This window comes from Arachis ipaensis, chromosome B08, assembly GCF_000816755.2.
Source record: "Arachis ipaensis cultivar K30076 chromosome B08, Araip1.1, whole genome shotgun sequence".
NCBI lineage: Eukaryota > Viridiplantae > Streptophyta > Magnoliopsida > Fabales > Fabaceae > Arachis > Arachis ipaensis.
In genome coordinates, this window is record NC_029792.2 from 113,300,639 (window position 1) to 113,315,439 (window position 14,801).

General features: G+C 35.6%; 1 protein-coding gene across 2 annotated transcripts; it reads right to left on the bottom strand.

Moving 5' to 3' along the window:
* On the bottom strand, nucleotides 6,110–13,397 carry LOC107613376 (phospholipid-transporting ATPase 1). 2 transcript variants are annotated; one of them, XM_016315343.2, is made up of 8 exons: nucleotides 12,525–12,662; nucleotides 11,278–12,316; nucleotides 10,852–11,158; nucleotides 8,813–9,521; nucleotides 8,602–8,725; nucleotides 8,248–8,467; nucleotides 7,613–8,071; nucleotides 6,110–6,589 (listed from the first exon to the last, which is right to left on the bottom strand). In XM_016315343.2, the coding sequence occupies exons 2-8, from the start codon at nucleotides 12,248–12,250 to the stop codon at nucleotides 6,367–6,369; spliced, it is 3,015 nt and encodes a 1,004-aa protein (XP_016170829.1). In that variant the 5' UTR covers nucleotides 12,251–12,316; nucleotides 12,525–12,662; the 3' UTR covers nucleotides 6,110–6,366. The 2 variants fall into 2 exon arrangements, with proteins under 2 accessions (XP_016170829.1, XP_016170828.1); XM_016315342.2 differs by having other exon boundaries at nucleotides 11,278–13,397.

Here is a 14,801-nt window from a genome sequence, read left to right on the forward strand (position 1 = left end):
CTATAGGGACTTAATTGTCTTATAAGATATTCTTTGGGTACCTAACTACCTGATAACTGGTCACACAGAATGAAGGATCTGTACAAGGTAGCATGCAACCTCCTAATCCTGCCTCTCATAAGAGTCAAATTGAAAATCCTCCTTCACAAGCCACAACTAATGTCTCAAGTAAGCCCAAGGTATGCTAGTCGTATTTAGATTAATGTGTATGTTGAAATTTGTAAGAAATATACTCATAACAATCTTATAAATTCTAGGCTCAGCAACCTTTTAGACGTCCAAAGCAAACAATTAGGAGACCCCAGGTACAGGGGAGTGTCGGTGCAGATACGACTGCAGCTACCACCAGTCAGACAGCATCTGGAATGTTTAAATTCATCCCAACATCGGGATTGAACCAATCTAAGAAGAAATGACCCTTTTAACAATTAGTGTGTAACTTATTATAAACACCATATTTTGTTATGTTTGAGGAAGTAGAACCTCTTTGTTTAGTTTGTTTTGGTGTTCTCTGTGTTTAAGACAATAGACCTTTTGTTTAGTTTGGTTTCCTTTTGGTGTATGTTGAAGGAAATAGAATTTTGTTTTGTTTCAAGGAGGTTATGTTGCTACTGGCTCAAATTACTTGTGTAGTTACAATGTTTTGAATATCAGTTAAGTCACCCTTTTGATATATGGCTACAACAACCTAAAAGTAATGTATTTCTTTTATCCTATTTGACCACAATTGATTTAATTAATATAATTCATGTCCATCTAATATCCATCTAACCATAAATACACATTTCAATGCAATAACTTGGTTATTAACATAGAATCCAATTTGCCTAAACAGCCACCACAAATATACAAAACTCAACCACACCTATCAATGCACCAACTATTACGCCCCTGAGAAAATAAAAAACATTATGCTTCTTCACAAATTGGTTATCCTCATCTTTCTTCCACAAAAAATCCTCCAACTGCTTCACTCTCTCATCCAGATCATTATTCAAGCTTACAACACCTTTATTACCCGCACCAGTGTCCACAGAAGCCAATCTCTGCCCTTCGACTACATCATCCATCACATACTCAAAAATCTCATCAAACCATGCAAAAAATTCACAATAACCTTGCTTTTCCTGCAATCACAACAACAAAATGCCAAATAATTTTACAGACCCATGGCAATTATCACACATGACACAACAAAAACACTCTCCAGTACCTTAAAATAGGGACAACCAAAGAACAACCTATTCGGGTTATCTGCCGTGCGCGACCTGCATATTAGAGCTAATGTTCTGCACTTGCACTTGGGATGTTCTCCTATTCTCAGTCGACCCCTCCCGAATCCAGTCGTCCCATTGTCAGCACTCAACTCGCTACTAATACTTCTTCCACATCGTCTCCAACTTCCAGTTGACGTCGTCCCTCCACTAGCCATCATCAACTCCAGCAACCATCATCAACTACACAACCTAATTTTAAATTAGTCCCCCAAATAAAATGGCGTTGTTTAGTTGCACTACCCTCCATCGCGGGGATCTGTTTGTCCCCTAAAAAACGACGTCGTTCTCCTATGCTCCAATACGATGTCGTTTTGTCCACTGAGCACAGGGACCAAACTGTCCTGGACGTGACGCGTCACTCTTGACCGGACACGTCAGCCAGGTTACCTCCACGTAGGATGTCAACCTTAGACCTGACCGGCTCAATCTGGTGTATAGCTAAGAAAGTCAGGGACAAAATTTTAGTTAAATTTTGTTGGGGATAAATCTGTCTAAACGTGAATTTCTTGGGACCTATTTGGGGTATTAATATTTTTTTTTTGTTATTTGGCATTGTATTTGTACAATGAATCATGACAAACAATAGTATAAGAGTTCCATTAGTATAGTTTTAGGAAATACCCAATAAAAATTCTACGCGCCATGTTCTCCTCTTCATATTTCCCACATTTCGGTTGCTAGGTCTTCACGCCATTGAGTCCACTCATGGCTACTTTTCACAACATCAATTGTGTCGGCTTCATCAACAATAGTATTATCTCCTATGGGTATGTGTTCCGGTGAAAGAGTTGCATCTTCTTCGGGATCAACATCCATGTTCATACGAATAAAATTTTGTAACAAACAACAAGCGATAATAATGTTGCTTTGAATCCTAATAGGGTAGAATGATGGACTTCGTAGAATTGCTCATCTTTTCTTAAGCAATCTAAAGTACCACTCAATCACATTCCTAGCCGAAGAGTGTTTCTTATTAAATAACTCTAGACGATTTTGTGGTGTACGGTTACCTTGAACCCACTCATTCACATGATAGCGAATATTTCTATAAGAAGATAAAAATCCTCTACTATTGGTATAGCCAGCATCCACTAAATAATAAGACCCTAAAACGGAAGGATGAAAAAAATATAAGAAATACATTGTAATTCTTTAATAAATAGTTAAAACTCTTATCAAAAGATTAATTTAGATATACCAACAGGTATTTTCAAGCCATTACGTCGAATAATTGCATCCCTAAGTACCCTTGAATCAGATGCCGATCATTCCCAACCGCTAAGGATATAGACGAAATTCATATTCCGATTGCAAACTCCTAAGACATTGGTGGATATTCTAGATTTTCTTGTCCGATACCTAGATTTATCATTCTTTGGGACAGTGACATCTATGTAAGTTCTATCTAATGCTCCTAGACAATCCTATCAAATGTTAAAAGAAAATAGTTATTACACACCAGATAAACTTGACCAACAAGAAGTTGAGCTATATACAAGACCTACCTTAACCTATTTCCATTTGGGATCCACACAATCTTCCGGTACAGGATCTGTCGTTGCAAATAATATACTTTGAACACGCAAAACTAAACATAATACCTTGTGAAAATACCTACTTAAAGTTTTACCAAACCTATAGAACCTAACTTGTACGCTGCGATTTTTGGTATGGTGAGCTAATATGATTAAGAAAGTAGCTACTTGCTCGCCTATGCCAACATGACCATCTTCGTCCAACCCACCCTGAACTTTTAGCAATTCACACAAATTGGCAAATGCATTCAAACTCATTCGTAACTCCCATATGCAATTTCTATCTCCACCCGCCCCAATGATATTATCTAATACATCTCGCCTTAATGTTAATGTGTTCACTCTTCGACCAATCGAAGAATGACTCCGCCTTCTATTCCTAACATATATATATAAAGTAACTAAAAAAATAACATTAACGTGTCAAATTATATTCTCATAATCCAGTAATATCCAACACATAGCTTAATTTACTCGAAACGATCCATTATCACTTCCTAACAAACAATAAAAAGTAAATACGTAAAAATAAATAAATAATAAATATCCAGCACCAAAACATTTAAATAAGCTTTATATAGTGACCATAACAAATCCAAAAGAAGCAGAGCTAGCAACACTAGAGCAGCTGGGATCGAACTGCCATCCAAGAAATTTAATATCTACTACCCTATAGTTACCATCAAAGACTTTTTCCATAAACCAATGCTCTAAATTATAAAAAACAAAATAAAAAATTTGAATTCAATACTTTAAACTTCCAACTTGACGAAATAAAAAATCCATGACCAACACTGAATTTCATACTTATATAAAAGCCTATGAATTTTCTCATTAATATCTCAAAACTTTCAAATTTAGAAAAGACAACAACTTGAACTTCAAATCTAATGCAGTTTTAAGTCCAAACTCATAAATTTTTCTGGTAAAAATGAAAGACACCTAAACTATGTGCTTTTCATAAAATAATACGTTCTAAAAATTGCTTGCTACTCATACAACATAAATAGTTTTCTTGTTGTTTGAAAATACAAGAAAGGTAACTAGACCATGACAAATATTATTGAGTTATTGGTTGAATCTTTATAGGCATTTCTCATACTAACCCTTACAATAGTCAGATAATAGCTCCAAATATGAACTAAACAACAATAAAACCCACGATACCGATACTTCTAATTTGCTCATCATCCCGCATTAATCCCAAAACAAATTTTAACATTCACAATACTTCATATCCTACAAGTATTATTTGTTCCTTTATTCACACACCACTATTTTTTTCAAGACAAAATGTATTAAAGTTCATAGTAACAGAGTAAGAGAAGACAAAAATTAAAAACTTGAGATAATAATAGAGAGGGATACATAATCTCAAATTTTCAGTGGAATTTTCAAGAACATAGAAAGGTTAGAGAAACTCCACAAAAATAGCCGTTAATGAGAAAACTCCATAGAAGATTTTGAGACTTGTTAGGATTTGTCAAAAATAAAAGAAAAAGTCTGAAAATTAAAATTTTAATAAAGGTAAAATAGTAAAAAAAAATAATTCAAATAAGTGTCTATCACTTTTCGTTCGTGTCTCCTCGTTTCATTGATACATGAAATACGTGTATTATATTTGTCCCTGTGTGTAAGTGTGTCTTTCATTTTTTATGTCTCACAAACCAAATAAGAGATACATTCTACTGTGTCTATATTTTGACCTAACATACGCACGAACCAAACAGAGTGTTAATGTCTTTTGTTGTTTTTCTACGCACTTCCTAAATTAATTTCTTTTAATTTTTTCGCTGTTTGAAATTAGTAATTAATAACTTTTTTCAAAGCAATTTTGATTGGTTGCTACCTCACTATCTTCATGTTAAAATTGGGTCGAAAGTAAAAATTGAAAAAAAAAAAGATGGATTGCAATTTTAAAAAATAAAAACACGAAGTNTTTGTCCCTAAACCATAGCAAATACTATTTCATAAATACTAATCCAATAACCCTCTTTTAAAGAAGGCTATCATAATCCAAGAAAGAGGCTTACGTGGAAATTGCCATGTATGGGAAGGCTCGGACAGTACTGGTGCCACATTGATAGAAATCTTTATGCATCAATTTCGTTAGATAACTAACAAGGGTGGAATCAATTTCAGCCAACTCTTAATTAAGATGCATCCCAATCTTTTTTAATAATTGGATGTTTCATTCTATGAAGATTGAATTTTTTTATTTGTTAGGAATTATTATTTAAAAATTTATTCTTTGATTGTGGATGTTTTTTTTAGTAATTACATGTTTCATTCTGTAAATATTAGATATTTTTTATTAAGATTTATGATTTGAAAATTCATTCTTAAGAGGTTGTAGATGTTTCTTTTTTTATAATTAGATGTTTCTTTCTGCATTTTAAATCCCAATACTCTATTAAGGGAAGAAAAAAGATTCACAATATACTAAAAAAATCTAAATTATATTGAATAAAACATTCAAATTACATAAAAAAAATTCAAATCACATCGAAAAAATCTAAATTACATTAAATTCAATTTTAAGGGGTTGTGGATGTTTCTCCTAAACCCCAAGACATTTTCTACTAAAAAATGAAAAAACATTCACAGTATAGAAAAAAAAATCCAAATTATATCAAACAAGATATCCAAATTACATGAAAAGTAATATTCAAATTACATAAAAAAAAATTCAAATAACGTTAAATTCATTTTTTTAAGAGGTTGTGGATGTTTCTTTTTTTGTAATTGGATGTATTTCTTTGTAAAAGAAACATACGCATTCTAAATTTCAGTACATTTTCTATTAAAGAACGAAAAAACATCCACAGTATGAAAAAAAAAATTAAAATTATATAAAAAAATATCCAAATTACATTAAAAAGAATCCAAATTTTACGTCGAAAAAGAACGACGGTGGCGAAGGGCAAGACGCGACAGGGACGGTGACGCGAGGGCGGAGACGCGTCGCAATGGAGGACGGCGAGTGGCACGATAGTGCGAAGTAGCGCAATAAAGGGCGGGGAAGCAGACGCACTGACAAACGTCAACGGTGCACGAGAGGAGAAGTAGAAGAGAGAAGATGAGAGCACGGGTGATTCTTTAAAATTATACGGTACAAATATGCAAAAAATACAGAACCTAATTTTTTAAATTTCAATATTAGATTTAGAGGGGAATTGGCTTACAGGAAGTTGTCCCCTATGAGGCTATGATGTTGCATAGTTATATCAAAGCAGAGTTAAAATAAGCAAGGCAGACTGGAGGAACTAATATTGGAATTTTCATTTAAAATCTATGTAAGAACATATGGGATTCTTTTCATTTCTACTATAATCATCGTCAATTTACAACATGCTAATTTATCTACACAAAAGAATAAAAATACAAGCAACCTCTGAAATGAAAAACCAAAAATACTCTATCCTTCGGATAGAAGACAATGAGACGATGGCAACCAACAGAAGAGAAAAATATTCTGACGCAGCCTAAAGAGTATGTGATGTAACTTTACGAAAGAAAAAGATCGAAGAAAAAAGGAACAAGAGTCACTTGTGTCATCTTGGTGGACCATCAGGGATGGGATACATTTCTATTTGTCTGTTGCCGCCGATGACTCTCTGATTCGCAAATTTCTCGGCTTCTCGTGAGATCTGAATATCACTGGGGTAGTAATATTGATAAATATATTTCACAGCAAAACGAGGAAGCAATGCTGCTATCAAGATTCCTAGCAAACATAACCAGAACAATCCAGTACCTGCAGAATTAAATATGGCCCTGTAAAAATTTGAGAGGCAAACATCAGAATTTATGCATGGAGAAACTAAAGCAATGCAAAAGCTTCTTATGTTAGGAAATCATATGTAATTGGTCTATTTGTGTGCTATACAAATATATATAAGAACGAATAATCATATTAGCTAATAGTGGTCTCACTGTTTTAAAAATAATAAAAAAGATTTAAGATTATTATCGAGTTAGATCTTAATGAGATCAAGTACCACAAATTAAGATCAAGGATCGAAATCAAGATCAAGAATCACAAGACCCTCAATCGTGCTCATGGATCACGTATGATTATAACTTTCTTGATTAACATGGATGATCCTAGGATTAAAGAATTTAACGATTTCCAAGTTCCAACATCATGTGGTGAATGAAGATAAATAAACTAACTTCTACGTTGGGTTCTAAACTTCTAATTTCTAAACATCGTAGTAACTTATTCTAAGCCTATAAAACAAAAAAGCACTTTCTTGAAGGGTTTAGCATCACTCCGGAAATCCAATGAATTAAAAAGAAATGAAATATTATTTCATGCTTGGAACAGGCAACTCCAAAATGCTTGAATATTAGGATAAATCACATTGACTTCCCTAAGACCAAAGCTATGTTGCACACGGCACTCCCTTTAAAAATTTTAAATACACAAACTAACCACAATTGAACTTTAACTGATATTATAGTTAATTCTCTTATATTTCGTAAAACACATCATTGAACTCACAAGGTCAAGGATAAATATGAATATCAAGAAGAGAAATGCTGAGTATAGTATCAGAAAACCACAAGGAAGGCCAGCAAGTTACCCTAAATATTAGGTTCATCAATAAATCCTGGTCATTAAGATCTGTACATTTATTATTGTTTTCCTAGTTTAATTTTCCTCCGTAATCTCGCTTAAGATTGGATGCTCAAGAAACAATAAACAAACACAAGCATACTCATTTAACCACAGACATATACACATACAAGTTTATAGGTATAAAAAGATAGAGAATGGGGAAAGATAGCACATACCAGTATCCGGGAAATGTCGGTATGGCATCGATAATCATGACACAAATGACAGTTGCAACAATAGAGCCCCAAATGACTGCATGAATAACCCAATTCCACCTGATGATGTCCATAGCCAAGTGCAAATTTACCAAAATAACCACTGAAAGTGTCCAAAGATCTCCTATGCTTGATATATCTACAGTGCTTCCCCAGTAGGCAAAAAGGGGAATAAAGAAAACAACAATGCTTTGCCAAAAAGTATCAGCCATTGTCACCCAAAACAATTTTTTATTGTAAGCCTCTCGTCTTTGCCCGGCTCCATAAAGCTGAGGATACTTTAGGAGAGTCCTTTTGCTAAGATCCTTGTCAAGAATACCAACTACAATAGTCGGAAACGCCGTGTAGATTATTGAATACAACATGCTGCTCCACTCATTTATAGCAGTTGTCACAGTGTAGGCAGTGAAAAGCACATACCTGAAAAACGATTTGGAGGAATAAAACATTAACAAAATCATTTTTATCTAAATAACCAGGTAGGTTCAGTTAACAAGAGATAAGAAACCGCGCAAGGCAATGTTTGTGGCATATCTAAATTTACAATATCATAACAAAAATATCTATATATTTACGCATGCTGAACTGTAGCTTACCAAAACAGGACGAGAACAATGATAGCATTTCTGTAAAAATTGTATATTATCATATAACCAAGTCGTTGATAATTCCAATGCCCATGTATGAATAAAAGAGGAACCAAAAACCGAAACTGTCCCATTGCAAAATCTGAAGCCATCACAGCTTGTCGACCCTCCTGTCCACTGATGCCAACTCCAACATCAGCCATTTGGATCATCGAGACATCATTAGCACCTGAAACACATGCATAATAATTACTTATTTTAAAATAAAACATCAATCAGGCAAAGAAAAAAAATATATCCTTATTTTTTTTGTTCTAGTATTTAGTTTAATTTTTTTAAGGAAACAAGTGTAAGATTTCATACCATCTCCGATGGCTAGAGTCATGTCAGCCGTCCTTTTCTTAACAAGGGCAACAATTCCAGCCTTTTGCAACGGAGCCACTCGACAACACAGAACAACAGAACATCTACTTGCAAGTTCAAAGAGCTGGAATCTCAACAGAAATAGACAATGTCAGGAGTTGAGCATGGAATAAAACATTGCAAAGGAAGTTCAATATTTAGTACCATTTACCTCTTCTTCAAGTTCACTGTCAAGAATATACACAAGGCTTGTACCATCAATAATCAAGGCTATTGGTGTTGCAATAGCATCAGAAAATCCTTCAAAATTGTTGTGAACCGCAGATGCAGCCAATGGTTGTCTAGACTTAACAAGAGCATTCTGTAAATGTCTTCTACATGATTCTCTATTGTTGCTATTGATTATAATTTGAGTCATGCTGTTTGTCAAGAGCTTCGAGGAGTAGCCAATTGATATGGCAGTTTCCTGTTTGTCCCCGGTTAATACCCATACTTTAATACCTGCAGTCCTTAGAGACTCGATAGATTCCGGTACTCCTTTCTGTAGTTTATCTTCAATAGCAGTTGCACCCAATATGCACAGATTATTTTCTACATTGCTAGCAACCTTGCGAAGTAAGGCAGCCCTTCCAAGCAAAGCAGTACTTGCTGCTTCAAAGGCAAAGTGCCATTGATCGAATTCTGACACACTCAGGTCCCGCATTCCGATAACAAGGGTCCTCAAACCCAGGGAGGAGTAAGAGTGAAGATGGGTTTCAGTTGCTCGTAGTATTTCAGTGTTCAATGATTTATCTATCACACTAAGCATGGATGTATCTGCTCCTTTTACAAAAAGTTTCACAGAATTGTCTGTGTACCCCAAGATAACTGACATTCGCTTTCGATCACTGTCAAATTCATGCAAACCCAAGACATTGAACCTGCACAGCCCATAATGGGAATATTTTCATTAAAAAAGTGGAAAACCATGACTAGTGGTCCATGAGACTTCATTAAGAGGAATCAAGGGACTTCTTGTTAGTTAGATTTCAGGTAACAAACAAGACAAATAAACACATTGTACTCTATGTATATAATATAGAGCCTGGAAAGAAAGAAGATAAAGTGCACATGTAGATGACTTAACTTTGTTTCCAAATTTATATGGCTCAACCTAGAAAAAAAATTCTCATTTTTGTGGCATTGACCATCAGTAAATCAATGCCATTGCATCTTATCACAACCATCCCTAAGTCATTTTTAACAGTAATGATAGAGACTCAAGGCCCTTAGATACTAATAGATATGAAGAAAAGGAAGAGTGGGTTGACCAAAGAAGCAAATCAGGAAAAGAGACAAACTAAGGTGTAGAGAGGCTCTAATGGCGGTTCAATCTTGCAAGGGGTTCCATTGTGGGGTAGAACAGAATTGAGACTAGAAGACGCCGAAGTGATTCATTATGCCAAGGACATTCTTTCCTTTCTTGTATTTCCTATTTTCCTTAATACTGTTTTCCATATCCGAAACAAACACTTAGTTGGCTGGGAATTCACATTGAAATCAGCATCTCAGACATTCCATTCCTTAGCTCAGATGTAACAACTATTGAACTACGTATTGACCCAATCTTTAATTTTACTTACTGTTCTTGTTGGGGATTCTACAGATCTTGCCTCGCATGACTAAACCCCAGATGGTGAGATGACTAAACCCCAGATGGTGAGATTCTGCCATGTTCCCACAACAAGCACTGCCACAACTTTCTCCCTAGTGCATTCATTCCTAATCTTGTCTAATCCGCCTACTCAACTGATGGAATATCATCATCTTTGCACCACTTAGATTGCTCTCTCATGTTTCTATGCCTGACATTTAGTGATACTTTCCTATCTCATTTAAAAGAGTCAGTAACTTATCCTTTTGTCTTGCAATCTCCAACTTTCAACTGTAAGCTTAAATCAGTGCGTCTGTTTCTGAATTATACTTTAGTGTGTCTAGTGCTGAATTATTCTAAGTTCCCATTCATTTTCTTTCTTGATTTGCTAACTGCTATCTCTATATTCAATAAACACATTCAAGGCCAACCAATATATATAAATAAAAGATAAAGAAACTCATAATCTAAGTTCCACAGGAAATTCCAAACAAAAAAATGTGCTGACAACCTTCCTATCTGCTCAGTCAACATTAAGTCAAAACTAGTAACACCATAAAGTTCAGAGTATAGAAAAGATGAAAAGCAGAAGTTTTAGGAAAAGAAGGTCAGTTTACCTTTGTCTTTTTCCATGAATATCAATGACAATGTGACCTGAGGTTCGTTCTATGAGCATGAAGCCATAGGCAGCAGCAGCATATGCTAATGCTTGTTCATCCGGAGATTCCCCTTGGTAATCTATCAGCTTAACTGTAGGATCAGATGTATCAACAACGAGAGGTACAATTGTATTGCAGGCTGCCAGTGCTAAGAAAAAATCATATATTTGTTTTCCCTCAACATTTCCAAAACCATTTTTTGATAATTGCAAAAGCTTTTGATTGACCTTCACCTTCATCTTTGGCTTCAAGACCTTTCCATCCACTAAGATCAAATAATGACACAAAAATAGAACATTTTAATTATAAACAAGCTCCTGCATTATAGGGGATGTTAAAAGTGAATTAGCACAAAACTAAAATATTGGAAATACTGAGTTGCACCTTGAGCAGAGCATTCAGCTTGATGCCCATGCTCCAAACTTGCTTCTGTGGAACTGTAATCGACACCCCAGATGCTCGCACATTGAAACTCCATCTTGTTCTCGGTAAGTGTACCGGTTTTGTCAGAGAAGACATATTTAATTTGGCCTAGGTCTTCATTAATGTTCAGAGCCCTGCACTGAAATCTTGAATTTGTTGCTGCATCATACATTCTGGAGTCCCGGATCATGAAATATGCCTGACCAACACGGACGAGCTCCATGGATATATACAAGGATATGGGGATCATCACCTGGAACACTATAACTGACTTAAGGAAAGTAAAAAGGATTTCCAATCCCCATCCGTAATATTGATAGCTTTCCTTTTCACCTTCGGAAAAGTCTAGTTTCCTGTAATAAGGCATCAAATCCAGCTCATTCTTGTGGCTCTTTAACCAAATAGCGGCACAAACCGAGGTGACTGTACACAATGTTACAAGAAAGACAGAAAGCATAATGATCTCCAAGTTCATGTGAGTCTCAAGCTGGCTCCTCTTCGACGGAGCACCTGAGTTGTTGAGCATCGCTTTGGTCTCGTGACCACAATACACGGCAACACCAACACCCCAATTAGTATTCTTGAGTTCACAGCCTCTAAGGACAATATTGGAGGACCCAAGCGACAACCTCTTTCCATCAACTTCCATGTTACCCTGAAATCCATATATGTTCCTATTTGGCTTCTCACACTTAATTAACCCAATAAACCTCTCCTTCTCTGGCACCTTCGCTTGAGTCTCTTGTTTCGCATACCGAGTCTTCAAATTAGACTCTCCATCAAGGTTAGTAGTCTGCACATACGCAACCCCAGTAGGATCACTAGTTGAAAGCAACACAATATCACATGGAATGGTTTCGTTTGCAGCAATCTTAACGATCTCACCAACTTTTACATCCTTCCACTTCTTCCCTTGAAACTGGCCGTCAACCATAACGGACGCAATTCGGTTATTCTCGACTTTGTCTGATTTGTGCCTCCTCCAATCCTCAAAAGCATCCTTAACAGCAGTAACAAACAAAACAAATGCAAGTGGTAAAATGGAAACACCTCTACCGAAAACAGCAAGCTGAGGCAGCTGATTAAGGATTGCAATGATGAGAAAGTAAATGTAAGCAACTCTATGAAACTGTTCAAACAAGTTCCTTGGAAGAAATGTGATAATTGAGTACTTGCTAGTACGAATCGAATTCCCGGAAAATTCAAACCTCTCGTTTGTCCTCTCTGGATCATCAACATACACCAATCTTGCATCCTCATCACTGATTTCCTTCTGAGACATACTTAAAGCTCCAGAATCAGCACCCTTTGACCCATAGCTAACAGGCTTGGATCCTGAGTGGCCAAAAGTCGAGTTCCTTGATGAATTGTTCATGGAAGAGCTGAAATTGGGAAAATTCTCAACTTGGTCCATCGTAATTCATAAGTGATGCAATAATTGTTTGTCTTTGAATTCAATTAAAGAGGTAAATCTTGGGGTTTGGAGTGTTCTGGAAGACTTCCGAGAAGAAGTTGATAAAGCTGAGAACTCATGATGCGAAAACTAAAGAGACAAAACATATGAGACACTCTCTTGATTCCAACGTGGTACCAGACAAATTAGGCTTCTACGGCAACGCAAGTACACAACATAGGAGTTTAAGAAGAAATAAATTATAATAATCAAGATTTAAAAAGAAAAGGGAAAATCCAGAAGCTCAAATTACTAAAAAAGATAGTGTGCGGTTAGAAACTTAAGAATTGAGTTTTGAGACCAAAGTGGTGGTGAGTTTCAACATTGAAGCACGTTGAGATGGTAGAGAAAGTAGTGTATTGTTATAGCTATAGTGGTGGTTGCAGAAGCGTGTATATGAGAGAGAGGTGGCGAAATTGCACAAGGTCGAAGACAATATAGAAGCGAGAGAGAGAGAGAGAGACGACGACGACGACGACGACGGCAAATCGGCAATTGTCGCTTGTAAGAAAGGAAGAACAAGTCAGTGTCAGTGATCGTTGGACGAAGCGCGTGCAATATTACTTGTTAATCATGGGTTGGCTAAACTTTCTTTTTTTTTTGGTTTAGTTTTTTTCTTTTGGGTCAAAAATTTTCGATATGAATTGATTTTTGGAGTTATGTCTAGTGATGAGTTGGAGAGTGATGTATTTTGGTATAGTGGTTTTAGCTTTCTCACTAACGACGAGATTATTAAAAAAAATTAACTCAATTAAGAAATCTTGCATATAGCCAGATGATTTACTGCTACACATACAAGTAAAAAGGCCGTACAAGTTTTACAAGTTATCAGCCCAAACTACATTAACACGCGCATTAACTCATTTTGAATGGAGCGTAACTACACGCGCCCCACTCAAACGGTTCCTCTTCGTCTTCTTCTTCTTCTTCTTCTCTTCTTCTTCTTCTTCTTCCTCTTCCTCTTCCTCTTCCTCTTCCTCTTCTTCTTCTTCGTTTTTTTTTTCGATTTTCATGGTTTCTAAAATTCTTCTTCCTCTTCCTCTTCCTCTTCCTCTTCCTCTTCTTCTTCTTCTTCTTCTTCTTCTTCGTTTTTTTTTCGATTTTCATGGTTTCTAAAATTCTTTTTCTTCTTCTTGCTGCACGTTCTTCTTCCTCTTACTCTTCTTCTTCTCCTTTTCTTTCGTTTCTGCACGTTCTTCTTCCTCGTTTTCCTCTTTTTCTTCTTCTTCATTTACGTCTTTTCTCTCTGTTTTTTCTTTTTTTTCGATTTTTCATGGTAAAATCGTTTTTGAAGAAGAAGAAGAAGCAGAAGATGAGGAGGAGAAAGAGAAAGAGTTCTGAATTATGCATAAGATGTACTTCAACGAATTTTGGGTGTATTTTCTTAAATCCTTTAGGTGTATTCCTATAATCGTTTGGGTGAATTCTTGTAACCGTTTGGGTGTATTTTCTGTAATCCTTTGGGTGTATTTCTGTAATCATTTGGGTGTATTTGAGTGATATCTGACTGATATCTATGGGTGTATCTGACTCATATCTATGGGTGTATCTTACTGATATCTATGGGTGTATTTTTCATTTCAGAAAAAATGGCAGGCAGAAACCAAGCTGAAAAAAATGTAAGAACAAATATATGTCTTCGATCAAATCAGTTTTTCATAATAGAAATATATCTAACTCTAATTTTGCTTTGTTTACAGCAAATCAAGGATCTAAAGTGTGCAACCCATCTGTTGAGTGAGAAATTCAGAAATATGAGCGAGGAGAAGTGATGCAATAAGACTGTCCAGACCATCCTCATTGTTATTGAGTCCATTTTGTCAGATAGATTCTAATGATATTGTCACTGATTAATGTAATTGTTATATACTCTTGTAAGAAATTGAACACATGGTGTAAATATATTTGATCCAATTATAAGTAAATTTTTTTTCCATAATTAAACTCTCTCTGGTGTATTCAAAATGTCTGATTTACAGGTACTATAATATGAAGTGGTGATCCAGATAGATTGGAACCCATATATGACGGT